The 21,832-nt window shown below is 47.0% G+C and overlaps 1 protein-coding gene across 6 annotated transcripts in view; it reads right to left on the reverse strand.

The window, feature by feature from the left end:
* Nucleotides 1-21,832, reverse strand: part of CLEC16A (C-type lectin domain containing 16A) — a 238,587-nt gene that overhangs the window by 174,658 nt on the left and 42,097 nt on the right. For 3 of the 6 annotated variants that reach the window (XR_007722128.1, XM_050774232.1, XM_050774233.1), the window contains exon 10: nt 4,761-4,992. Coding sequence is in view for 5 of the 6 variants with exons in the window: in XM_050774232.1 (XP_050630189.1) it covers nt 4,761-4,992 (232 nt within the window). In the remaining variant the exon portion in view is untranslated. The remainder of the gene's footprint in view (nt 1-4,760; nt 4,993-21,832) is intronic. The other 3 variants (XM_050774235.1, XM_050774234.1, XM_050774236.1) reach the window with 1 other exon arrangement.

The following is a 21,832-nucleotide window of genomic DNA, read 5'->3' on the forward strand; positions in this document are numbered from 1 at the left end:
TGCTAAGTGCTGTAAGTACTGGCGGCACCCCTTCCTTTGTTTTTTTTATTATCTTCTTCTGCCCAGCAGGAGATTGAGTTGAGAACGGTTTTCGGGAAGTTGCTCTTCAAAGGCTTTGTCCTAATTCACCTCCAATCCTCCTCCTTATCCCAGTTAAGCCCATCTGAAAAGCTGACAGCCCCACATCACTCTACTGCAGCGCCTGGGCTTGCTGATGCTTCTTCTCCCTCTCTTCCCACCATTACACACACACGTACACACAAACACACTCACTCACACACACATACTCACACCTGCACACTCACTAAGCTCCCTTACTAGCTGTAGAAATTAAGAGAGAAACGGGTCCCACAGAAATGTGCTTGGTATCCAAGCGGAGTTCACACAGCCACACTCGAATTGCTGTTCGAGCGCCTCACTCTGCCCTCCATCTTGGCCGGGGTTCGTAGAAAGCTCGTGTGTCACATGCTGAATGCTACAGTGTTGATGTTCTCACTTATGCCAATCTGAGGCCCAGGCATTAGGAAGCCCCGTCTACAGGTGGAGAAGTGCAGAGAGGGCAATTACTTGCCCAGAGCCACACAGCTGTTCAGGCGCAGAGCTGGGATTCAGATCTCAACTCCCCGATAGTCAGTCCCTGGCTTGCCCCAACCAAGACACTGCCAGGCCTGGGGTTGGCTCTAATTTTGAAAGAGGAGCTGAAAATGAGGCCAGGTTTCATCTCATTTCAGTAGAGACTTCCAAAAGAAAAACAAAAAAGGCAAAGATGGGTCTCTGAACTCCCAGGTACCCCCTCAAACCCAGCTAACCCGGCAGGTTCAAAGGCCTATCGTCTTTACTCTATGCCCTTGCTGGAATTTCAACAAATGAGGAAGCTTTGAAGGTCAGGCCGGGCAATTACTTTTTCCATAGGCAAAAAAACACTAGTCCAGCCCTATTTTTAGATGAGGAGTTTGAAGGATTCAGTCCCTCGGATATGCTTATTAGGTTACTGCTCTAAGTAAATTCCAAAAGAGATAACTGTCCTTTCAGACTCAAGGGCAAGCTAAAAAACAAGCACGTGCCCTAGGATGTCTGTCTTCCTGGGCAGACTGAATACTTCTTTGCCTACAGGGACGATGAAATCCCTCTTCTTTTAGTACTTAATTTCTGCAAATTTAAGGGCCCTGTGATTTCTTGGTTGCAGAATGAGTCACCCATTACTTGGGACCTGAGGCAGAGCAAATTTCTCTGTAGACTGGGGAAGGGAGCGGATGGGTCAGGGGTGCACATTCATTTCACACAACTTCCTTGTCTGAGCTTACATCTGGAGGAGGTGTGAATTCTGGGTGCTGCATTTGTAAAAAATAAAAAAAAAAACATGCACACACACTAATGCCATATCCAAATCAGGTCATGGCAAAACTGTGCCTCGTGACCACATGCCTTTTTTACTCCTGTATTTTCCCCCTGTCTTTTAAAGTCAGAATTTCACAACTAAAATGGAATTGGCAGGGTATGCGGAGGCAGAGTGTCAGCATCTCTTTCCTTAAGAGTCACCATGTCCGTCTGTCGATAAGTGTGTAGATCTAGGGACAATGAAAGGAGCTTCTAGAGAAGAAATAATGTGGAAGAGAAAAGAGCCACATGTCTATCTCAAAATAGGATGGCAGAAGACGGCCTTGAGAGAGAAGGGGAGTACCCAGAAATACAGCATGACTTTCTAGGGGGAAATCTGCTGTTTCTGCTGGCCCAGCATCCATGCCCCTTACTTCTGATAAATGCATCTCATTTTTTACTGAGGGAGCCACTGTAGCGTAGATTTGTCATGTGGGCTTGGTCAATTGGTCCAGAATATCTCTGGGGGTGGGGGGTGGACCCAAGCCAGGCCCACAGTACCCACAAGCATTGGCCCCAGGACTTTAGTGGCAGCCACTGGGAAGGAGAACCCCCCCGCTCCACTTGCTGGCCAAGCTGGCAGGATGTGAGTGCACCTGGGCCCAGTCCTGTCCAAGCTTCCCAGGAACATGAACAATAAATACCCTCTTTGCTTAAGCCAGTCTGAGTTGGATTTCTAAATCTTGCAATCGCAAGTATCAATGTATCTTCACTTAAAAAAAAAAAAAAGTCATCACGTAAATTATATTTCCTATATTCAGAAATTTCCAGACAGCGACAATGAGGTCCAGAGTTTCAAGAGGCCATCCGAGACACACAATAAACCTAGATGCTGAGACATGACCATGAGTCAGATCTCGCATCTTTTAGGCACCGCCCAGCATCTACAGTGTTCTCTGGTATGCAGTGTGAATGAGAAAATGTGCCCGACACCCTTCCAACTCATAGGAATTAACAGCTGTGCAGTTTAATCCAAACACAGATACAGTCTAAGGAGAGAACACCCACTAATTGCACCTTCACATTTACAAATAATCAAGAGAGCAAATATATAATTCAGAAAGCTCAGAACACAAGTGCTATTGCCTGGCAGGACTGGTCTATGAAAGTTGTATTTATTTATGGTGAGCTGAGTGACAAAATGACAGATCCATCATATTATGAAATGACTAATGTGCTCAAGAAATCAGGAGGGCACCAAAATTGCAGAGGGGGTCATTGAGAGTCATGTGTGACTGAGCCCTGAAGCACCAACTGTCCAAGCAAAGCCTCTGGGGAGATTCCTGGGTCCTGTGTAGCATGATCTGGCTGAGTAACCACCTGGAAAACAGACTTTTGGAGGCGGCGGAAATTCATTCCCTTGTACCCTGCCCAGGGCAGCCAGGCACAGCTTCCAGGAGCCCCTACTCTAATTCAAGCAGTTCAAGCTGAAACAGCAGCCTGCAGAACTGGCCTGAAGTCCCTGTGTGCCAGTACTGGGCTGGCCGGCTGACTAATTTGATTGTGATTTTGGGGCCAAGCCTGCCTGATCCGCACCACTGTTAGTCACAACTGAGGCCTGGTTAGAGAGCATCCTTAAAAGGACTGGAACGAAAGAGGTAGCATCTTTCTAAAGCAAAAGTGATGAGAACACAATGCACAAAATGAGGTGAAGACGTCCATTTATCCCCCAGTGTGGCAACAGAACAACTAAACCTAGGGATTAGGCAGACATTTTTCTTCTGCATTAACAACAAAATAATCAGAATAACCCCAATAAGCAAATTAGCATGGCTTACCTTGTGTTTGGCCCTCCCCTTCCCACCACAGTGATATTTACTGGTAAAGGCTTTCCAGGCCAAAAATGAATTCCTAAACCAAAATGCCTACTGCACACTTTAAACAGAAATAAGAGGAGGTTGGAGACCTCAACCTTAAAAAGAGGTCTGGGTGGCATCAGAGAGACATTTTGGTTACACTTGTCGAAATGTGATCATGGTATTCACTGACAACTGCCAAGAAAGTCATGATGGGGCAAGCAAGGTGGTGGCGGGGGCATGCTTTGGCTGCAGAATCTCAGGCAACTCCCAAAAGCAAATGAGCTCCCAGTCACTGAACGAGTGGCTCTGTGTTACAGCTTCAGATGCCCTGGACTGGGAAGCTCATGCAGTCCTTGCTGACAGGGCTGTGGAGAGATGGCCTCAGAGTAGCCACTCTGAGCCCAAGGCCCAGTAGGAGGGCTCACAGGAAGTGTTCCCCACACCCACAGAGACTGCAGCCAGGCTGCTAAGGAGATGCCAAGTTCATTCCAGAAGGCATGGCCAGGCCTTCCTGAGAAGAGCCCCAGCTCCACTTCTACCAAGTATCAAGCTCCCCATCACTTCCCGTTGCCCCCAGCCCCAGTGCCCAGGACCACGGGCAGAGACCCCAGCTGTGTGGCTGTGAGTCCGACCCATGACACAAGCAATAGGGCAGTTCCAGTTTGCTTAGTCCCAGAGTAAATGACCTCCACTTCAAGAAGGTTTTAGCATCTCAACAAGAGGGAGGTGAAAACCAGAACTCCCAACGAGGGCAAAAGGAGGAACGAATAATTTTACTTACACACATACTACACATGAGTGCACCTCACTCTAAACAGACAGGACTTAAACAATCTTAACGTAAGAATTGAGGGAGTTATATTTTATTTTTTAGTATTTTAAAAATACTACTTTTATTTATTTATTTATTTTTTTGTAAAGACAGGGTCTCGTCACGTTGGCGAGGCTGGTCTCAACTTCCTGGGCTCAAGTGATCCTCCCACCTTGGCTTCCCAAAGTGCTGGGATTAAAGTGTGAGCCACTGTACTTGGCCTACAAGCATATCATTTCATTAAACACAAATCCTCTTTCTTCCCACAGTGCACAGGATGCAAATCATAACCCCCAGTTATTGGGAATAATTATATCAGCAATAAGGATAAAGATAATAATAATTCCATGCTGCTCCTACTGTCATAATAATAACGAATACTTCTGCAGCTTCGAATCCTTCGCAGCATTTAACATGGGCCAGGCACTGTTTGGAGCACGTTGCACATATTCACTCATTTAATTCTTGTATGAACACTATAAAGTAGGTACTATTTGTTACCCTCCTTTAAGGTGGGAAAACCTGGCTCCAGGTCACCCATCCTATGAGGGTGGGACTTGCCCTAAATCTGCATGTGACACACACCTACAGCAGCCTCCGAGTGGCAGGGCTGTACACAATGAGGTACGCCAGTGTGAGGAAGGAACCGAATCACTGGCTGGATACTGGGGGGAGCAGAATTCAGGGCGGAGAGGGCACAGGTGGCAGCCTCGCTGGCAGGCTGGCTGGCGGCGCAGGCGCAGGCGCAGGGCGGCGTTCACAGGGACACTCACCTTCACTCTCCCCACTCGTCTTGATGCCTTTTGAACCACCCTCTGTACCTTTAGCCTTCTCGGCGTCTTCTTGGGCATCCTCGGTGGGCACTTTCTCCTCATCTTCTTCTTCCCCAACGTTTTTGTAGTTGGGTCTCTTTTGCACCCGCCTCTTGCCCTTGTGCTTGTTCATCTCAAGGGACCGCTCGAGTGTCTCAGTGGGTTTAATGAAGCACCGAATGCTGGGCTTGGCCTAGGAAAGTCCAACGAAGGCAACAGGTGAATTCGAACACTGGAATCCTGCCAGATGCTATCAAGTTGCCCAAAAGTTTCTGTCCTAAGAAACTCATCTCCAAAAGAAACCATTATATCATAAGATAGCTGCACTCGCATGTTTACTGAGGGACTATTCACAATAGCAAAGACATGGAATCAGCCTAAGTGTCCACCAACAGAGGACTGGATAAAGAAAATGATGTGTATATACACAATGGCATAGCATTCAGCCCTAAAAAACAAGGAAATCATGTCTTTTGTAGCAACATCGGGACGTTTATCTTAAGTGAAATAACTCAGACACTTATTGCATATTCTCATAAGCAGGAGCTAAATAACATGTGCACATGGCAGCAGGGTGTGGGATGATGGACGAGACTGGGAGGGGTGGAGGAGTTGGAGGGGGTGGATGGTGGGAGGGTGTTTGGTGGGTCCAGTGCGCATTACTCCAGTGATGGATGCACCGAAGGTCCTGACTTCACCACAATGCAATACGTCAGTGTGGCAACACTGCCCTTTTACTCCATGAATACAGATAATAAAAACATCTTTTAATACAGAGAAATTAATCTCCAAAACAAATGCCACCTCCAGATCTATTATTTTGCCCATTATTAACATCATCATCAAACAATCAAAACAGTGCCAGCTACCATTTCCTGTCTACTACCCTAAGTCAGAAATGGTGCACTTTACCAGCAGCAACTCTATACTCCCCAAATGTTAGCTGTTCGTGTAAGGGAAACTTCTGATGAACACTTCTGTGGTACTTTCTTATGTGCCAGACGCTGTTCTCAAGCTCTGACTCTATGATCTCACTTGAACTTTACAGCAACTCCATGAGATATTACTGTGTCATCCTCATTTTACAGGTGAAGAAACTGAAGCACAGAGACAGAAAAGGATCTGCCCGAGGTCACAAAGCCGGGAGGCGGCAGAGCCGGGATTCAAAACCATGTACCAGCCACACAAGCTGTGTCTTAGCTACAGCCCACTGATATTATTATTAATTTTAACTCAAATAAGTTCATTTTAAACAAAACTATCACTACAGGAAATGAAACACGAGTGTGCCTTGCTATTACATTAAACATAAAAAACCAGAAAGAAAAAGCCAGGTGTAGTGGGTGTTGTCAAAATCTGGCTCTCATTAGAAACGGAGCCTAGTAAGTATCAGCAATAAGTCAAAGATCAGCTCGCCCCAAAGGACAAAGTTCTTCCTTAAAAAAGTCAGAGATGGCCGGGCGCGGTGGCTCAAGCCTGTAATCCCAGCACTTTGGGAGGCCGAGACGGGCGAATCACGAGGCCAGGAGATCGAGACCATCCTGGCTAACACAGTGAAACCCCGTCTCTACTAAAAAAATACAAAAAACTAGCCGGGAGAGGTGGTGGGTGCCTGTAGTCCCAGCTACTCGGGAGGCTGAGGCAGGAGAATGGCGTGAACCCGGGAGGCGGAGCTTGCAGTAAGCTGAGATCCGGCCACTGTACTCCAGCCCGGGCGACAGAATGAGACTCCGTCTCAAAAAAAAAAAAAAAAAAAAAAAAAAAAAAGTCAGAGATGGCTGGATGTGGTGGCTCACGTCTCTAATCCCAGCACTTTGCGGGGCTGAGGCGGGAGGATTGCTTGAGGCTGGGAGGTCAAGGCTTCAGTGAGCAAGATTGTGCCACTACAATCCAGCTTGGGTGACAGAATGAGGCCAGTGTCAACTGTGGTTGATGCTTCACATTGCTCTATCTCAGTCTTTTTAACAACCATCATATACAGGAATTATCAGTCCCATTTTTATCGTTGAGAAAATGGAGGCACAGAAAGGTTAAATAACTTGCCCAATGTCACACAGCTACTGAGTTGGAGTCAGAATTTGAATTGGGGCTTCTTGGGGCTTGCCAATTCCAAAGTTCACACTCTTCCTAAAAGAACAGTGTTTCACCAGGAGCTCAAACTTAATTACACATTTACTGCTCTTTAAAGAGGAAGGCCAGGCATGGTGGCTCACACCTGTAATCCCAGCAATTTGGGAGACCAAGCTGGGAGGATTTCAAGACCAGCCTGGGCAACATGGCAAAACTCCATCTCTACAAAAAATAGAAAAATTAGCTGGGCATGGTGGCATGCCCATGTAGTCCTAGCTACTTGAGAGGCTGAGGTAGGAGGATTGCTCTAGCCCAGGAGGCAGAGGTTGCAGTGAGTAAGATGGTGCCACTGCACTCTAGCCCAGGCGATAGAGTGAGACATTGTCTCAAAACAGAAAAGAAAAGAAAAGAAAAGAAAAAAAAGAATATAGACACGCAAACAGACTAGAAAGGGGCAAAAGACAGAAGAAAATTGATTTATTTAGGGCAGGATTTTGATTGAAGTGTTTTTCTCTTACCACAGTCTGAATAATGTTCAGATATCATTTTGTCATTTAAAGAAAGTTTTAAAATAAACTTTTCCATTATCTTGATATAGATTATCCATCTGAATTTACCCCAAACGACCACCAATTATATAGGGGCCAGCGTACCTTGCCAATAAATGGAAATGTGCTCAAGGAACACAGATTAATTTCAATAATGTTCAAAACAAAACCTAATTGAAAGCTGAATTAGCATCCAAATACAAACATTAATTTTTATTTGCCCACTGTGGATTATTCAACCACAAAAAAAATGACAGATAAATTGCTACATGATTCTACTGTCCAGGAAACCCAGATAGCGTATTACAGACGCCAATAACCGAGGGCCCCCAGATGGGAGCGTTCTGAGAATGCACTGCTTGACAGACAGCATCCATCAGAGCCCACTTAAGAGGCTGGGTGATCGAATGCAGCCTAGTCACCCTCTCATCTTCTCCTGAAGCATCTAACCCAGGAAGTTAGCTTCCTCCCATCACTGCCGACTCCTAGTGAATTTCAGAATTTCAGAGCCGGCCACATAGTAATCAAAGCTTTCAGAGACAGAAAATAAGAGACCAAGCGCAGGGCAAAACGTCCCCTAGTTTGAAATTATGAGCAGAAATTCACACGGACAGATGTAGAAACCCCTCCCTAAGCTCTGTGTGGACTCAGATGCACAGAACAAGTTGGCAGAACTGACGAAGTGAAACACAGTGCTCAGTGCCTGGGGCTGGCCAGAGTGGTCTGAACCCCAACCCAGCTGGCCCGTCCCAGGCCTCAGGTTCCTGTTCTAAAACATGGGGAGAGTAATTCCGGCCCCCTAGAACCAAAGGAACCCATGGATGTAAAGTTCCTTCCGAGGCCGGGCGTGGTAGCTCACGCCTGTAATCCCAGCACTCTGGGAGGCCCAGGCAGGCGGATCACCTGAGGTCAGGAGTTCGAGACCAGCCTGGCCGATATAGTGAAACCCCGTCTCTACTAAAAATACAAAAAATTAGCCAGGTGTGGTGATGGGCACTTGTAGTCCCAGCTACTCGGGAGGCTGGCGCAGGAGAATCGATTGAACCTGGGAGGCGGAGGTTGAAGTAAACCAAGATCAAACCACTGCACTCCAGCCTGGGCACAACAGAGTGAGACTCCGTCTCAAAATAATAAATAAATAAATAAATAATAAAGTTCCTTCAGAGAGTGCCGAAACGGTGAACATCCAACACAAAACGTTACCTTCTTTTCCCTGCCTACATCTAAAAAAAAGAAAAAAAAAAAAAAATCAGCTGCAAGAATGAAATTTAAAACTTTCCAAAGGGATCTGCTTTTCTCAGTGATCAGGTGTCTGGTGTGGGAGGGCATGCTTACTGGGGAAATTTCAAACCTTTATAACACGACCTTCCAGTCAACAACTGGAAATAACCTAAATGTCCATCGATAGGGGAGTTGTTAGGTAATTACGATCTGTTTGTCCAAAGGGTGGGAATCTAAGAAGACTGGGGCCTTTTTATTCCTAGATAAACTGATGCAGACTCAGCACCAGGATGAAAAGGCAGGAACAGAGTACGCGGTAGGGTCCCTTTCAGGTAAAGCTTTTCAAAGGCTACACATGATGGTATAAACACGACTTTTCCTGGAAAGATGCCTAAGAATGCATTGGCATCTTGGGGGAATAAAAAAAATTAGTGGCACTGTGTACACACCCACACAAGCACACTTTTTTTTTTTTTTTAATACCTTTTGGTTTGAGATTTCTAATCATGTACATATATTAACTTTATTTTAAACACTCAGCTGGGTGTAGAGCTCATGTCTATAATCCCAGCACTTTGGGAGGCTGAGATGGGAGGATCGCTTGAGCCCAGTAGTTCAAGACCAGCCAGGTCTACACAGTGAGACTCTGCCTCTAAACATATAAATATAAATATATATATAATAAAAATTCAGCAGGGGTCATTTGGACATGGACTATTTTTGCTCCCTTTTATTCTATATTTTTAAAATCTGTTTTTTTTTTTCTTTTTCTTAAAGCTAACACCAAAACATCACAGGTAGCATGCAGAGGATGGTAGAACTTGGCTGGGAAGTGTGGGCAGAGATTTGTGACCATTTCTGCTGCTCCTGTCACCCTCCTTCTGGCTGCCAGCCTCCAAGGATGCTCCAATCTGAAGCCCCCAGGAGAAGGGTCCCTGTCCCGTCTCTCACCAGTGTGCTCTCAGCTCTACCCCACGGTGCCTGGACCAGAGGTGGACAGGCTGCTGCTGAGTAAGCTCATGGCTGTAGGAATGAATGTTTGTACCAGGCTGTACCCAAAGGGCAAGACAGAATGATGAAAAAAGGAGAAGGAGGAGAAGGGAGGGAAAGAAGGGGGAAAAAAGCCAAACATTCTCAGGAGCTAAACATAGCACAATGAAAGAGCAAGCTCACCCAAACTAACCAGAAGTGGAAAAGCCCACTTCAGAGTAAGAAATCAGAAGGCGTTTGGGTTGATTTTCTCAAAAAGAAAGTACACAACACATGCCCCAGGGAAAAGTATTCTGCAAAGAAGGTCTACATATCCCAAATGCCACAGGTTTAGGTTTCACCACGCGCTGAGGCTGGGCTGCAGGAGGAGCATGAGGGGAAGGAGCCTCCTTGCTGACTGCAGTGAAATACAAGGGAGCCTTGAGCTCTGCAGCTGGATATTTGGGCTGACTTTGGGGGTCAGGGCCAGCTGATAGTCAGCAATGACACTTTAGAGGTGCCCTGGGGCCTAACTACTCCCTAAGTGCCTGCACCTGCCTACTGGTTAATGATGTCTTCCATCAGCCTTGAACCCCTTCACGTAAGGCTTTGGTCCTTGCTTTTTCAAAAGTCAAATACTTGGGGAAAGGTGAATCCCCAGGGGTCAGTCTTTCAGGGAATGGAGGAATCTGAGTGCAGAAACTCTGCAAAGGGCAGCAACAGGGTATGGGAGGGAGGATGGAAACAACCAAAGACTGGGTGCCTGAGGGAAAGAGAGGAGACCCCTGGCTGAGAAGACAGATGTCAAACAGAACATGTTCCACCAGGTGTGGGTACAGCAGCTTACAAAGACTTGGACACAGGCTGCACATGAAAAAGCAAGTTGCAATCAACAATTAATGATTCAGTTTATGGTTAAAATAAAACCAAAACTATAGAGCTGAAACATACATGTATATCATGTATTCCTAGGTTGATAATTACATGAAAATACACAGAGAAAGGTCTGGAAGGATATACAAACTGAGAACAGTGGTTCCCTCTGAGGAAGATACTGAGGTTGGAGGAACTTTCACTTTCTGCTCTACCTACTTCTACATCATTCAGTTGTTTTATTACCAGCACTATTTAAATATTACCAGCACTAGAAAATTTTATTACCAGCACAAGAAAATATTACCAGCACTATTTAAATGTAAAGAACATCTTTACAGAATGCATTAATGCCACTGAACTGAACACTTAAGAATAGTTAAGAGAGTGAATTTTATCCTTATTTTATACAATTTTAAAAAAACTTTGAAAAGGCAAGTTTAGAAGTTAGGATGATGATTCTCTTGGGTGGGGTGGAGGTATGGGTTACAAACTGAGGAGGGGCTTTATGGGAAAACCAGAAATGCTTTCCATCTTGACTCGAATTATACATGAATATAATCGTGTGTACAAAATCATCAAGCAGTACATCTAAGATTACTAAACTTTTATGTATTTTATCGTATTTATGTGATTCCTCAATTTAAAAAGTTTCCCAGGCTGAGTGCAGTGGCTCACGCCTGTAACCCCAAGATTTAGAGAGGCTAAGGCAGGAGGATCACTTGAGCCCAGAAGTTCAAGATGAGCCCAGGAAGCATGGTGAGACCTTGTCTCTACAAAAAATACAAAAATTAGCTGGGTATGGTGGTGTATCCTGTAGTCCCAGCTACTCAGGAGGCTGAGGCAGGAAGATCACTTGAGCCCAAGAGGCTGAGGCTCCAGTGAGCTGCGGTCATGCCATTGCATTCCAGCCTGGGTGACACAGCAAGACTCTGTCTCAAAAACAAACAAACAAAAACACCAACAAGTTTACCAAGAGGATTTTCAATGAAGTCAAATTGCTGTAATGCCCTAAATACAAGGTAGGAGAAAGTGAACAGGCGGTAGAGCTGGATTCACTGACCACTAATGATATGAGGGGAGCTGAGGTAAGATAATGAAGCCATAGGCCACACCTCTCAGAGCCCACAGTTCACCCCAGACAGGTGAATCCTGGTGAATCCCAGTGAATCCTGCATTTATTGCCACATGGCCTGTGCAGATGCTGGAAGAGAAGAGGTTCACACAAGAGTGATGGGGGCCACAGAGGAAGGGAGGGAAAATGTGCCAGGGCTGGGAGGCATAGGGGGAGCTTAGGAGGGCTTGATAGAGAAGGAAATGAGTGATACGAGTCTTGGATGTCAACAGGAGTTCAGGAGCATGTTCAGGAAGAAGACAATAGTAGGAAAGCCAGCTCAGAGCCCAGGAGGAGCCAGCTCCCTAGGTGTGTCCAGAAGTCACTCGTCTTTTATTTCTGCTAAGGCCTAGGTCACCTGGGCCTGGTGCTTGGTGACAGTAGTGGCACCCTTGGACTCAAGGTGCTCGGCCAGCTCCCTAGGCAGGGGCAGACATACAGCCGCTGGACCTTGCAGGAAGTCAGGGCAGTGGTCCCGGGTCAGCCAGTAGCCTCTCAGCCAGGCGCTAGCCCGTGCTGCTCATAAAGGGGTTCTTCACACTCATTGCCTCAGAAGAGATATCGGATGCCTTGAGTCAGTGCCCTACAGATGCAACGTGTTGAGTGGGTTTCTCAGCATCTATTCAGTGGTGCAGCAGGGAGAGGAGAAAGCAGTGGTTGGCGAGTGACCAGGAAAGGGGATGTAAGGGCACCAAGCAGCCTGCCCAGGGAAGAATCTTGGTTGAGCACGAAGGAAAGAGAGACCAGTGGCCAGAGACATCAGGTAAGGGAAGGAGAGATCTCGAGGCCTGGGATTCTGTCTGGATCTGTTGGAGCTGTCATGGTAATCAGGCTAAGAAGACCCTTCCAGGCTCCCCCAGGCTGAGTCCACTCACCCTCTGAGGATGCTTCCTCAAACGGCTCTGCTAAGCGATTTGAGAAGTAGGAGAAAGGTTTTCCCCTTAAGAAAGGAGGCAGGTCATGTTGACTAACAAAAAAACATGCCCAGGCAGACCTGGCTCCAAGTCTCAGACCTACTTTCTACTAGCCAAGCGACCCTGACCACCGGAGCCTCAGTTCCTCATCTGTAAAACAGAGACAAGAGTAGTTCCATATCACATGCCACCATGGGGGTAGTGTGGGATCCAACAGGCAAAATGCCTGGTGCAAGGGGGCACCAGAGAAATTTTCATTGCCCTTCAACCCCCTGGCAAATAGATCACAAGGATGGAAGACAGGGCAGGGGATGGGCTTTTAAGGAATAATCATGTTCTGTGCTTTAAACTGGACTCCCAAGCTCCTAGCAACTTACTGCTCGCTGGCCTTCTGGTTTGTTAGTGGGCTAGACTCAGCCTCCCCGACATGCTCCTGGGCCCCTGGCTAACCTTCCTCATCTCCAGCCTCAGCAGCCAGGACTGGCAAGGTACGGAGCAAGGTACAAAATCAGGATGGGATTCAGACGCCCGGGGTCCCACCCACCGCAGTTTGAGTCCTGGCTCCACTGCTTCCTACCTTCTCCTCTATGGGTCTCAGTTTCCACAGCCATTAATGGGCATCATATTAGCATCTCCCCAACAGTGCTTCTGAGAGGTGCCAACAGATGGCACACTCTTGTTACTCTTTCCAGGTAATAACAGCCATCCTGAATAGTCAGTGAGCACTTAAAATGTGCCCAGCATGGCTCTGAGCACTTTATACATATAGTCTTGCTTTATCCTACAAATAACCAAATGGGGCAAGGAACTACACAGGTGAGGACCTTGCCCAAGATCACCCACTAGTGAGAGGCAGAGGCAGGATTTGAACCCAGGAAGAATCTAGCTCTGGTGCCTAGGTGCATAACCTTCCTGCCAGGAATGGCTCAAACACCATTCCCTTCCATATACATTTGCTGCACCTCCCAATGCTGGGCCAGCTTCCCGGGAGCACTGATGTTAAGACTACGCCATGCTGATGTCACACTAATCAGAGAAACAGGTAGTTCTTCGCAACAAAAGGGCAGTGGCAGTTTATATATCACTTGACAGGTGGCCCTCTGACCTGACAATTACACGGTTGTCTATAACGTGACTCTTTTCACATTTTTTTTTTTTTTTTGAGATAGGGTCTTACTTTGTCACCCAGGCTGGAGTGCAGTGGTGCGATCTCAGCTCAGTGCAACCTCCGCCTCCTGGGTTTAAGCGATTCTCCAGCCTCAGCCTCCCACGTAGCTGGGATCACAGACACGTGCATCTTTCCACATTTTTATCTCACATACACAGAGACAAAGTCACAGGGGATCACACCCACTGTAACCAACAGCACTGTAGCACATGGCTTGGCCGTTGACTGAAAAAGGAAGCCATGTGACAGTGCAGCAGAGTGAACCTGTTCTCATCCAGAAGGAGGTGATTGGCAAGCAAGCACCAGTTGGGTGATGTACCCCAGGGTGATGTACAGACACATGCCTTACTCGCCAATCCAGGAGCTGTGTGGAGCTGCAGAACCAAAGCCCAAACACTCATGAAGAATGCACAGCTGCAACATCAGTGAGGCGATTTGACGGCACTACTGAATGTAAAGGGGAAGATGAAAGCTATGGAGTGGGGAACATGCAGAGGTAGCAGGCCACTTCCATTAACAAGGAGAACATGGCATTCTTTTCCATGAATTACCAGTTATCAGGGGTGTTGCAGCTGCAGAGGCATAAAGCAAGGCATCTCTCAGGAATTGGAACAGACTCACAGCACTCACAGGCCTCTCGCAGCCGTGTGCTCAGCACTTGACGCTGAGATAAGGAACAGGTAACATCAAGACGGTGCTGCAATTTCTTCTTGGAAAGCGACCTCTGGCACGTCACTAAGTCTGTAGGGGGCCAGCCTCCTCTCACTTGCATTCTCCATCCCAGGTCATCTTCTCTGTCCCTCTCAAAGCCAAGCAGTATGTCTGGCACTGTCTCTGGCATTCAATCAAGAGGGAATGCTTGTGGGATGAATTAATTGCAAGATCCTCACGAGCATTGAACAGGCCTCTTCAATCACACAAAATGAGGCATCTCACACTCCCTTACTAAACAATGACATACCAAGCACTTATTTGGTATTTCTTTGGAAAGAGTATTTTACTATATTTTGAAAAAGATGAACCGTGAAATATTGGTTATTCTGTTACTCGAAACAGCCCAAAATGCCACACTGCCCCGATATCTCATGCTAAACTGGAAAACATAATTGCAAGTGGTGATAAAAAGACATGGAATAGAAACAGTGAGATTTGGGGCTGGTCACCTGCAATCCCAATCACTTAACCTCTGGGAACCTTGGCTTCCTCATGGGGAGCGTGTGACAATACCACCACCTCACTCTTTTTCATTATGAGCATGACATGAGATGTTCAATGAGACAAACAAGTAGGCTTGCCTTCTTTTCTTTCTTTTTTAGACAGAGTCTCACTCTGTTGCCTAGGCTGGAGTGCAGTGGTGCGATCATGGCTCACTGCAACCTCCGCCTCCCAGGCTCAAGAGATCCTCCCACCTCAGCCTCCTGAGTAGTTGGGACCACAGGTATGCACCACCACACCTAGTTAATTTGTGTACTTTTTGTAGAGACGGGGTCTTACCATGTTGTCTAGGTTGGCCTCAAGTGATCCGCCCACTCCAGCCTCCCAAAGTGCTGGGATTACAGGCATGAACCACCAAGCCTGGCCAGGTTCACCTCCTATAAAACGAAAACCGTCCCTCTCTTCTGCCAACCCAGGATGTTTCTTGAATACTGGCCTCTCTCCTGATCCCATATACACCTAACTCCTTCCCACAGAGGTCTCTGACTCACCGTTTTTCATGTTTTGGCCATGTCCCCCCATCCCACCCCTCAACTCTCAGCAGGCCTAGCTCCCTGACCTCAGTTCTCAGTATTAGGCTCCCTCCTTAGGGGGGCTTCCCTCACCACACCTCCCAAAGTTGCTTCTATTTCCTTCTCATATCCAAATCTTAAGTCTGTGAGGATGAGCTGGCTTACTGTCTATCCCCCACAAATAGACCATCAGGAAAGGGACAGATGTCTTGTTCATTTATGGCACCTGCCTGCAACTTGTAGGGGCTCAACAATTACTCGCGGCAGGGAGTGCACCAGGGTAAGTATGGCAGCCAGCCTCTGCTTCGCAGACAGAGCACATTCTGCTCATGTCGGAAAATGACCCACCCAGAACTCAAGTGTCACCCAGCACAATATTATTTGAGTGAATAAAGCTGTTTAATGTTATATTTTTCTCTTTTTCATTTTCATTTTTTAATGGATGCATTACAATTGTACATGGTTATGGGGTACAATTTGATGTTTTAATACATGTGTATGTCATGTAATGATCATATCAGGGTACTTAGCATATCCATCGCCTCATGTATTTATCATTTCTTTGTGGTAAGAACATTCAAAAACCTCTCTTCTAGCATGATCTCACTCATTTGTGGAATCTAAACAAAGTTGATCTTATAGAACTAGAGAGGAGAACAGTGGTTACAGGAGACCGGGCAGGGAGGTGATGCAGGGATGCGGATGGTGAAGATGGGGAGAGGTTGGTCAACAGGTACAAAGTTCCAATTACACAGGAGGAGTGAGATCTCGTGTTCTATCGCACAGAAGGGTGACTGTGGTTAATAGTAAGGTATTGTATTTTTTATTTGCCCATGAAGCTGACAAATCTGTTCCTGTGCTTATCTGGAGGCTACCAGGAAGCTGTCCTGGGGCCAGGTTATAAGCAACCCAGCAAGTGGTCAGCAGGCAATCAATTTCAGGCCAGCCAGGATCTGCTACTCAACTGGCCTCAAAACTCTCTAGGGAAACTCCCACTCACTAATCACCTCCAGGGATGAGAGCTGCACTGCCCTCAGGCATGAAACGAATGACTCACACCACCATCCCACTGTTGTGAACTGTGCTGGAATGCCCAGAAAGGGCAGGGGACTCTGAGAAGTAAGCAAAATGCCCCCTTCTTGCTCATGTGCAGCCCCCAGGCTCCCATCGGGCAAAGCATTCCATAGCAAAACCAGTTTCAAGGACTCTGACACTGCCTAAGACTGGATGTCCACTGCTCATTAGAGATATGTGTTTGATTCCCGTACTGAGACTTCTTACATCAAGACAATCAACGTTGACTGCAGGAACCATGCTAAACATGGGGACACAAAGACGAAGAGGTTCCAGTCTTCTTCCACAGCAACTCCTGAGTCCTCCAATGGCACACAGGTGCCATGTGCCTCAGACGCTTGTTCTCTCCCAACCTCATCTCCTACTTCCCATCCCCTTGCCACACTGCCCTTTGCTCTTCCTCCAACACACTAGGCACCATCTCGCCGCAGGGCCTTTGAACTGGCTGGTTTTTTTTTTTTTGAGGCGGAGTCTTACTCTGTTGACCAGGCTGGAGTGCAGTGGTGCGATCTCGGCTCACTGCAAGCTCCGCCTCCGTTTTGTGCTGTTCTTTATGACCAAAATGCTCTTCCTCCAGATATCAACATGACTCACTCTCTTGCTTCCTTTGAGTCTGTGCTCCCACCTCACCTTCCCAACGAGGCCAACCCCAGTCACCCTACTGAGAACGGTAACATCCCAGTCTCTGAGCACTGCCCAGGTCCATCCTCTGCTTCACTACTGTTTTCCCAGGGCTTCTCACATCTAATGTGCCCTGATGCCTGCTATTCGCTTTATTGCTCCTCTGTCTCTCTGCATGAGACCCAAGCTCCTGGAGGTCAAGGTTTTTGCTTTGTTCACTGGGTATATATCTCCAGGGCCTAGAACAGTGCCTGGCACACAGCAGATACCCAATAATTATCTGTTGAATATCTGAATAAATAATACTGACCTGGCTTCAGGTAACTCAAAGTCAGGTTAAAAATCTCAAATGTCCAAAGATGCTAGCTCAGTCATGAAAACTAACAATGCCACAGGGGACAGAGGCTAGAAGTGGTGCATACCTCATTTCTCTGTCCCCACCCTCAATTTTCTGATTTTAATTGAAACCCAGAAAAAGCCACCAATGGCCTGACGCAACCAGAAAAGGTCCCCATTCCACATGGAGCTGCCTCTGGCCTTGTGGCTGCCCCAAGCCCATTCTGCGTCACACTGCAGGACAGATATAGAAAAGCCAGCTAGGGTCTGAGTCACAAGGCTTCTTCCCCATCTGCCTCCTGCCCCTATCCCTGCCCACTATGCCCACTCCATTGCTACCAGTTGGCTTCTACAGGACGTAGCAATGAAGGCCCCTGCCCCTTCCCCGGCTAGCTGGCCTGAAGTCAAAACTCCTGGTCTTTGGTCACAGCCACCTGCAGCCCTGACTGAAGTCTGCTCCCTTTTCAAGTACTAAGGGACACTCTGAGACCCTCTCCTCAGTTGTCCAGCCCACCTTCTGCCCCAGGAAACACAGAGAGGCAACTGTTTCTCAGACAACGATACGCTCCTTAGTACTGGACCTCATGTTGCACTCTGGATTTTGATCCTATCAAATCCTTTTAAATGTGAACCAGAGCTGCCACATTCAATACTTTGGTGGGCAAGAATGGCACCTTGGAGCTGTAACTGCATTGAGGGATTAGGGGATAGACCTTAATGGCAAAGCCAAAAGGGAGAATATACACCAAGCTCTAATTCCCTTGTGGGAATGTTTGCGATGGGTCAATTAAGGCCCTTAATTTATAGAAGTCTATTTTTACCCTTTGATATTCACAGTCAACCTTCTCCCAGAAGCCTATCAGCGTTTTCAGGAAGAAGAATGTGTGTGCCTTGGAACCAGCACTGATCATCTGGGGGATCAAAAGTACAGTCAGGGTCATTAAAAGACTCAGGAACTCTAATCCTGGCGGGAAGAGGTGCTATCCAGCCTGATGTATTCAGCACTTAGGAGACTCGGCTAACGTCAGATACAAGTTTGAGTTGTAAAGAAAGCCCTGCAGGGTGGGTGCAGTGGCTCATGCCTGTAATCCCAGCACTTTGGGAGGCCGAGGCGGGCGGATCATGAGGTCAGGTGATCAAGACCATCCTGGCTAACACGGTGAAACCCCGTCTCTACTAAAAAATACAAAAAATTGGCCGAGCGTGGTGGCAGGCACCTGTAGTCCCAGCTACTCGGGAGCCTGAAGCAGGAGAACGGCGTGAGCCCCGGAGGCGGAGCTTGCAGTGAGCTAAGATCACACCACTGCACTCCAGCCTGGGCGACAGCGAGACTCCGTCTCAAAAAAAAAAAAAAAAAAAAAAGAAAAAGAAGAAAGCCCTGCAGCAGCTTTCTTAGGGAGCTAAGTCAATGATTAATGCTCTGAATCTGCAAACACACAACCCAGAGAAGCAAGGCTGCTACTTTCCTAGGCAATGGCTCCACACACCATATCCTGGTACAGTATCCGGCTGGGCAGAGAGTACTGCTACTAGAAGTGACAGGTATCCAGAGAATCATCTGGAAACCATCCTAACTGCTAAACTGCTATCTACAGATAGACTGTCAATGTCCTTATTTGGGGGTAAGCAAGCCTATTCTGCCCCAGAATCCTTAGACCCTGACTTCACAACCAGCCAACCATATGAACCCACATTAGCAGTTAAGTATTTATACTTTCCAGCTGGGTGTGATGGCTCACGTCTGTAATCCCAGCACTTTATGAGGCCGAGGTGGGTTAACTGCTTGAGCCCAGGAGTTCAAGACCAGCCTGGGTAACATGGCGAAACTCCGTCTCCAAAAAAAAAAAAAAAAAAAGCAAAAGTTATCTGGGCATGGTGGCAAGTGCCTGTAGTCCCAGCTACTCAGGAAGCTGAGATGGGTGGATCATTTGACCTGGGGAGGCTGAGGCTGCAGTGAGCTGGGACCATACCACTGCTCTCCAGCCTAGGCGACGCAGCGAGACTCTGGCCCCCCAAAAAAACAACAGTATTTGCACTTTCCAGAAATTAAATCTGGGTCTGGCCGAACGGAGAGCACAGTATACACACAGAGGGCTTCACCTACCACCACTCAATGGCAATGGCTAACATTGGTGCTGTTTCATCATCACTGTTATTACTGACACTTCTCTCTCTGTGCCTTGGTATCTGCTCAAAAGCCACCTCCCTGAGGGGCGCACGGTGTGTGTTTCCACATTCATCAGTCCAGAGACAGCTCGTAAGCCCAGGGAAGGAGGTTCCAGGTAGGAAGTGGAAGGTCACCGTGCAGCCTCAGGAACTAAGGTCACTATAATGATAACATCTAATATTTATGCACTTGCTGTGTACATAAAAAGGCTTTGGAGTAAGCACTGTACACAGCATTTAATTCTCATCATAAACCCACGTTTGCTATTCTCACTGGCGAGGTAAGAAATTGAGGCCCGGGAACACCTAGTAAAATCAGGGGCCAGGACTTGAGGAGCCCAGGGAAACTGGTTATAGCACCCACTCCACAAGGCTGCCTCTGGAGGTGGAACATGGAACAGCACCAAAAGCAGCCCACTCCAAACCCAGCCACTGAGGCAAAGAGAAGGCGGCATTCAAGGGGCAGGCTAGGAAGTGATTTCTGCTCTGAGAGTCATTATGAGAATGTCACGAGAGCCCTTGTGACTCTGCTACCACTGCACCCACTGAGTCATTCATTCCTGCACCGAACACCTCCTGGGCATCTCTGGCAAGCCCCAGGATGGCACAGGTGGCACAGGCATCTCCGAGACATGGTCCCTGTTCTCGTGGGAGGAGGGAAGTCCAGGGAGGGCAGGGGTCAGGTCGTTCCGGTGCACCACCACATCCCTCATCTCTCAGCACAAGTACACAACAGATGGCTGCTGAAGGAACGGATGAACAGATGAATAAATGAATGAATGCAAAAATGCAGGAAACTATTCCACAGAAACCCAAAAGGAAAAAAAAGTCCTTTAAAAAAAGTACCTACAAGTAATGATGCATATCCCAAATTCTAATCTATATGTTCATTCTGCAAAAACAATGAGATGCTAGCAGTTTCAGAATTAGTGTTCTCCTACTCGGTTTCCCCACACAAGAAACACTATCTGCTCTGCATTCGAATTATAGCAAGAATTAGCCCTTAGCAGGAACCATATGATTTTAATGCACAGACGAATTTCAATTAGACATTCATCTAACCATGCTGATTGTTTTCCATTTAACCCTAAATTACAGTCCTTTCAAATAACTGTGATCTCCCCTCTGCTTCTCTCTCTTCAATTTTGGTTTGGTTTTGTGAAAGGTCTGCTGGTAAAAATGAGGCAATACCAGTAACTTATCTACAAATTACGGGAAGGAGAAAGTAGGTTAAAAAAGACCAAGAAACTTAAAACAAGTATGATCAAACCACATCCGAGTTGGGCAGGAAACAATAGGAGACTGTTCTCGCTCATAGGGAAGGAAGGTAAATCGTACCAGGACTATTGTCAAACAAGTCACAGAAGGAATTCAGCCTGTGCTCTTCCCAAACCTGAACAATAGTCATCAGATTACAACCAACTTCAACTTCACACTGAGAGAAAGGTAGTAACTGGAAGCAGAAAGCTGACACGTGGGCTGGCAATTCCCTCCACACTACAGAGTCTCATTTTCAGTTCAGGTGTCCACCACAACCAGCACTTATGTCCCAAATGCAGTTTGTGTGTCTCTCACAAGGGAGGTGAGACCTTCATCCCAAGAAGAGGCCATAACGGGAGAGAGAACAGATCTCCTAAAAACTTCCCCTGACAATGGTTCAACTACGGCCAGTGTCCTAAACTGAGAGGTTGCCAGTAACCTGCAATTTGCTTTTGCTCAAACGTAAATCCTATGTATCACTGTCAACATCCTGCTTGTGAAGGTGTACTCGAGTTTGGCAAGATGTTACCACTGGGGGAAACTGGGGAAGATCTCTCTGTATTATTTGTTACAACTGCATGCAAATCTATAATTATGTCAAGAAAAAATTTCAATTAAAAAAAAAAACTGCACAAAAGCAGGGTGCAGTGGCTCACACCCGTAATCCCAGCACATTCGGAGGCTAAGGCGGGTAGATCACTTGAGGCCAGGAGTTCGAGACCAGCCTGGCCAACATGGTAAAACCTCGTCTCTACTAAAAATACAAAAAAAATTAGCCAGGTGTGGTGGTGCATGCCTGTAGCCCCAGCTACTCGGGAGGCTGAGGCACCAGAATCACTTGAACCTGGGAGGCAGAGGTTGCAGTGAGCCGTGGTCATGCCATTATACTCCAGCCTGGGCGACAGAGCCAGACTCTGTCTCAAATAAATAAATAAATAAATAAATAAAAATAAACAATGCTGCAAACCCGAG

The sequence above is a fragment of the Macaca thibetana genome, chromosome 20 (genome assembly GCF_024542745.1).
Source record: "Macaca thibetana thibetana isolate TM-01 chromosome 20, ASM2454274v1, whole genome shotgun sequence".
Taxonomy (NCBI): Eukaryota; Metazoa; Chordata; class Mammalia; order Primates; family Cercopithecidae; genus Macaca; species Macaca thibetana.